Source organism: Canis lupus, chromosome 13 (assembly GCF_011100685.1).
Source record: "Canis lupus familiaris isolate Mischka breed German Shepherd chromosome 13, alternate assembly UU_Cfam_GSD_1.0, whole genome shotgun sequence".
NCBI classification, from domain to species: Eukaryota; Metazoa; Chordata; class Mammalia; order Carnivora; family Canidae; genus Canis; species Canis lupus.
The window spans coordinates 63702743-63707758 of NC_049234.1; the positions used below are offsets into that span (position 1 = coordinate 63702743).

At 52.6% G+C, this 5016-nt stretch overlaps 1 protein-coding gene across 1 annotated transcript; it reads left to right on the forward strand.

The window, feature by feature from the left end:
- Positions 1-2685: 2685 nt before the first annotated feature.
- On the forward strand, positions 2686-4810 carry LOC119874472 (growth-regulated protein homolog gamma-like; the record flags this gene model as incomplete). The annotated part of the gene is made up of 4 exons (XM_038555088.1): positions 2686-2758; positions 2854-2977; positions 3542-3625; positions 4092-4810. Coding segments are annotated over 4 exons (327 nt in total), but the record flags the coding sequence as incomplete, so codon positions are not given.
- Between the last annotated feature and the right edge of the window lie 206 nt (positions 4811-5016).

The window sequence follows — 5016 nt, forward strand, 5'->3', positions numbered from 1 at the left end:
CAAATGAGAGCTAAAATGCCCAGTTCCCTTCTGGGAAGCTCTGAGTAGAGTGTTCATCCCACTGACCTGATTTTGGAAGCATAAATCCATTGATGTGGAAAATCAGAGAGATAGATAAATGTAGATTTTATTGAATTTAAGTATAGCTTATTCATTCCACAAAAGAAACTTCTCACCAGTGAAATAAAACACTGGAGACTTCTGAGCAGTTAGCAATTTTTAAGCCTTAGGAAAGGTGAAGTTGAACTATTTAGCCTTGAGAATAGCAAACATTTAAACCAACTAAAACAAAACAAATCTGCTCTCCTGGTTATCTAATACTTGTCTTAATTTTTTCTTTCTTTTTTTTTTTAAGATGCAGTGGCTAACGCAGCACTGGCTTGAGCTCAAATTGTGAATTTTGTTAACTACAAGACCTCGGCAAATTACCTGAGCCAAAGGCAAATGCTTAGCAGATGGAGCCACCCAGGTGCCTCTGAAAAAGTCTTCATAACAATCTCTTAGTGTTTTCTGTCCTTCATAATTTATCTATAATAAGCAGATACACAACTAAAATCAGAAATATAAAACCATATTTTTAAAATATAAAGAATAGTTATTATAATTCTGAGCTACTAATTATCTTAAAAACCCCACAAAACCCCCACAGTATTTTCAATTGAGAATCCTAGAAAAATGAGGATAACACTAGACACAGATTCTCAAAGATTGCTAAGTTACTAATATTTTATAAATATGTTAGGTCATCTTTCATTTCCTACTTCTTTTTAAAAAAATTAGATTTCTTGTGGTTTTTTCTGCAGGATTGATGATTACTGAAAAAAATGTAAAGACAAATCTTTATCTGTAATTTAGCCATTTGTAATCTTTTCTAGTAAGATGGATCATCTTTATTTTTATTCTCATTTTTTGTTGAAATTACTGAAATTAGAATTATGAGATTACTGAACAATGAAAATTATGGGACAAACTAGCCCACAAAAAAATTCATTTTGAGTTTTCTCTTAAGGAAAAAGCATAGTACAAAAATCATATATTGATTGAAGGCGGTGTTTTTCTTTTTTAAATGTCATTTCTCTTTGTACAGGGATTTTTTTTTTTTTTATCTCCAAGTGAGTTTCAGTTTAGTAGTGTCAAAAAAAAGCAATTTCTATTTCATTTATTTAAAAAATGGCTTAAAGCATATTGTATGTACTGGTGTCTTACGAATGTTAACACATTTATTTATTCATCATCACAACCTGTTGAGGCAGATGCTACTTTTAATCTGCATTTTACAGGTGAGAGAGGGAAGCAAAGAGCAGTTAAATGTCTGATACCTGTGGAGGGCAGAGGGCACTTCCCGCCGTGGCAGCGAGGAGCACGGAGCAAAGCGCTGCGCTGCGGCCCTGAGCGCCCCGAGCGCTCCTCCCTCCTCCCTCTGGTCTCCGTCCCCGCCGCAGCCGGTGCAGTGCGCAGCCCCAGAGCACTCGCACCTGCATCCAGGATCACCCCTGAGTCACCTGGAACCCACGTACAGCCCAACAGCAAACATGAAAACTAAGGGCGAAGCATGAGCTACTGAACGACAAGGGCCAGAGTTAGGGCTTGAAACGTCTGATCGGGAATCAGTAAAAAACCAAATACGACTGCGGTTATTTCTCTAGAGGGGACATCGAATCCCGGGGGGCGGGAAAGTCCACCAACGAAATGAGATCCGTGAGCATGAAACAAGGAAGCGTCATTAGATTCGTGATCTAGCACTTCGGTATTTCACCCGTCTTTGCTATTCGGGGAGCAGAGGATGCTGCTCGCCCTGGGCTTCGGCTCCTGGTTCCTCTGAGCAGTTCTGTGCTTGGACGAAACCAGCCACTGCGGACGGCGGGAGCCCGAGGCCGAGTCCCTTCCCCGCCGCCCTCTGAGCTGAGCCCTAAGCCGCTTGCCTCGCGGATCCATCCGGGCTGTCTACACCGAAAAGGTGATATTCGTGGATCACACGGATTTCCAGCTCTGGAAGTTCCAGAATTGCATAGAGGAGGGGGGCGCTCCGCCTTGAGCACCGGGTTCAGCTCCGGACGCGGTCATCGCCTCGTCCCCTCAGGATGTGACACAGACTCTGATTTATCTGATTGTCAAGTGCCAGGAACACGGACATCCCCGCGTCCACTGCGCGATGACAAAGGGGCCTTAACACTGTCGGCTCCTGCGACCCGAGCGAGATCCCAGGCGGGAGGCACCGGTGCGCTAAGTGACACAGACACAGACACGTGCGTCATCCCCCCCCCCCCGGCCTCCCCCGTGCGGGTAACTGACCCCCAGGAAGCCTGACCCTGGTTCCAGGCGCGGACGCAGCAGGGCCCGGCCCGCCCCCACCCCGGGGGCTCCGCAGGGAGGAGGTGGCTCCGCGGCACGGCCTGGCGGGAGGCCCGGGGGAGGCCGGGGGGGGGGGGGGGCTGTCCTCTGCCCTCCCCTGCCCTCCCCTGCCCTCCCCTTCCGGACCCGGGAATCCCCGTCCCCCGCCGGCCGCGGATAAAAGGGCTTCCCCGGCTCCGGGAGCCCCAGAGGCCGCGCCGCCCGCCCCGGCTCCCCGGCCCCCCGACCCCCCGGCCCCCGGCTCCCGCGCCGCCCGCCCCTCCGAGCGAGCCCATGGCCCCCGCCGCGCCCCGCGCCCCCCGCGCCCCCCGCGCCCCCCGCGCCCCCCGGCCCCTCGGCGCCGCGCGGCTGCTCCTGCTCCTGCTCCTGCTCCTGCTCCTGGGCCCCGCCGGCCGCCGCGCCGCAGGTGAGACTCCGCGCCCCGGGGCCACGGGCGGGACGCGGGCCGGTGGGCGCCCCCGGGGCCAGCGCGCCCACCCAGGCTGCTCCCCGTCCCCGCAGGGGCGCCCGTGGTCGCCGAGCTGCGCTGCCAGTGCTTGCAGACCTTGCAGGGCATCCACCTCAGGAACATCCAGAACGTCCAGGTGACGCCCTCGGGCCCCCACTGCGCCCGAACCGAGGTCGTGTAAGTGACGCCCCGCCGCCCGCCGCCCGCGGCCCCAGCCCAGCCCCAGCCCAGCCCCGGCCCAGCCCCAGCTCCTGCCCTTGCCCCAGCCCCTGCCCCAGCCCCAGCTCCTGCCCCGGCCCCAGCCCCAGCCCCAGCCCCAGCTCCTGCCCCAGCCCCAGCCCCTGCCCCAGCCCCAGCTCCTGCCCCGGCCCCAGCCCCAGCCCCAGCTCCTGCCCCGGCCCCTGCCCCAGCTCCTGCCCCAGCCCCAGCCCCAGCTCCTGCCCCGGCCCCAGCCCCAGCCCCAGCCCCAGCCCCAGCCCAGCCCCAGCCCCAGCTCCTGCCCCAGCCCCAGCCCCCTGCCCCAGCTCAGCCCCAGCCCCTGCCCCAGCTCCAACCCCAGCCCCAGCCCCAGCTCCAACCCCCAGCCCCAGCCCCTGCCCCAGCCCCAGCCCCTGCCCCACCCCCAGCTCCTGCTCCAGCCCCAGCCCCCAGCCCCTGCCCCAGCCCCAGCCCCAGCCCCAGCCCCTGCCCCAGCCCCCAGCCCCGCCTCCTGCCCACCGGGACGCTGCCCTCCCTCCGCAGAGCCACTCTCAAGGACGGACGGGAGGTGTGTCTCAACCCCGAGGCCCCGCTGGTCAAGAGAATGATCCAGAAGATGCTGAGCAAGTGAGTTGTGCCTTTCATCCGCGCCTGGGACTAGCGCTGCTGGTCACAGACACCTGCAGGGCATTTGTAAACCCAGGGTTTAGCTGAAGGACTGGAAAGCGGGGACTTTGCAGTGAATCCCTGCCCTTAACATGATTTTATTACTTCTATAACTCCAGGGAAAGCATCGAGTCTCTTTAAGTCTCAATAATATAGAATAGTAAAAATAGCCATTTCGAGGTGTTTGCTGTGAGGTTTAAGTGACGACCCGAATGTTCTCCTTAGTGACGTTACAAGCTGGCTGTTTGAAGCTAGTAATATAGCTGCGATCACAGGCCCTTAATAGGCCCTTAATTCCTAATTAAACAGCATCCGGGACCCTGGCATTTTCTGCCACAAAAGACAGTGATGTAGATGGTGACTGCGAGGCGCAGACTCTGCAGTTCATTTATGAAGCCCTATTAACGCGATCATTTTCTCCTCGCAGGGCCTCGCAACCTGAGCTAGAGAGAATGCAGCAGCCTACGGCCTAACCGCAGCAGCCTGAGTGCAACGGAAGCAAGAGAAGAGAGACAAAAACCTCCTGAGACCACCTGGACTGTTTAATGCCATTTGGTTATTTCCTATGAGTATTCATTATTTTTTGACATATGTATTTATTTATTTATTTATTTTCTCGAAGTTGACACATATTAACGTCCCAGCTCGTGGATTTGCTGATGTGCTGTGCTATTATTTCTAAAAGGTATTTTTGATGTTCCATCAAAGTTGGTTCGGTTTTGTTATTTAGTTTGTAGATGATAAGTCTTAAATATTCTTCGTTAAGTTCTGGGGGAGTGGTGGTGGGGGTAACCATGCCGTATGGTGATTCACCATGATAAAGGCTGGAGATAGTGTGGGATCCAAGCAAATATATCACTGTTAAGGTTGTGGAATGTATGCATCTGTCTTTGTACTGTTGAGAACAAAGCCAGTTGTTATTTATTGAGACAGTTTCACAGTTATGTGGTCAACATTTCTGATGTTGAAGCTTTAAAAACTCCAATGTTTTAAATATCCCTTGGACATTTTATGTCTTCCATGTAAGGCATAATGCCTTGTTTAGTGTTCATTATATGGTATTTCTCTATATCTTGGAATAGAGATGTTTAAATATTTATTGATGTATTTTTACAAAGAGCATGAAAATAAAAGCTTTTTACAAAAGTTCCTTGCTTCGTTTTTTTCTTCTTGATCTGCTGTTCCTCCTGAATACCCAAGCACTGTCAATTTAGGACAGATTGTAGGTCACATCCACCTGGAGACTGCCACTAGTGGACACTTCTTAGTACCACTTCTGTTCATGAAGGCCTATCTGATGCTTTTTCCAGGTCCTTGCAGTCCCCCATCTTGAGAATCTGTTTTACATAAAA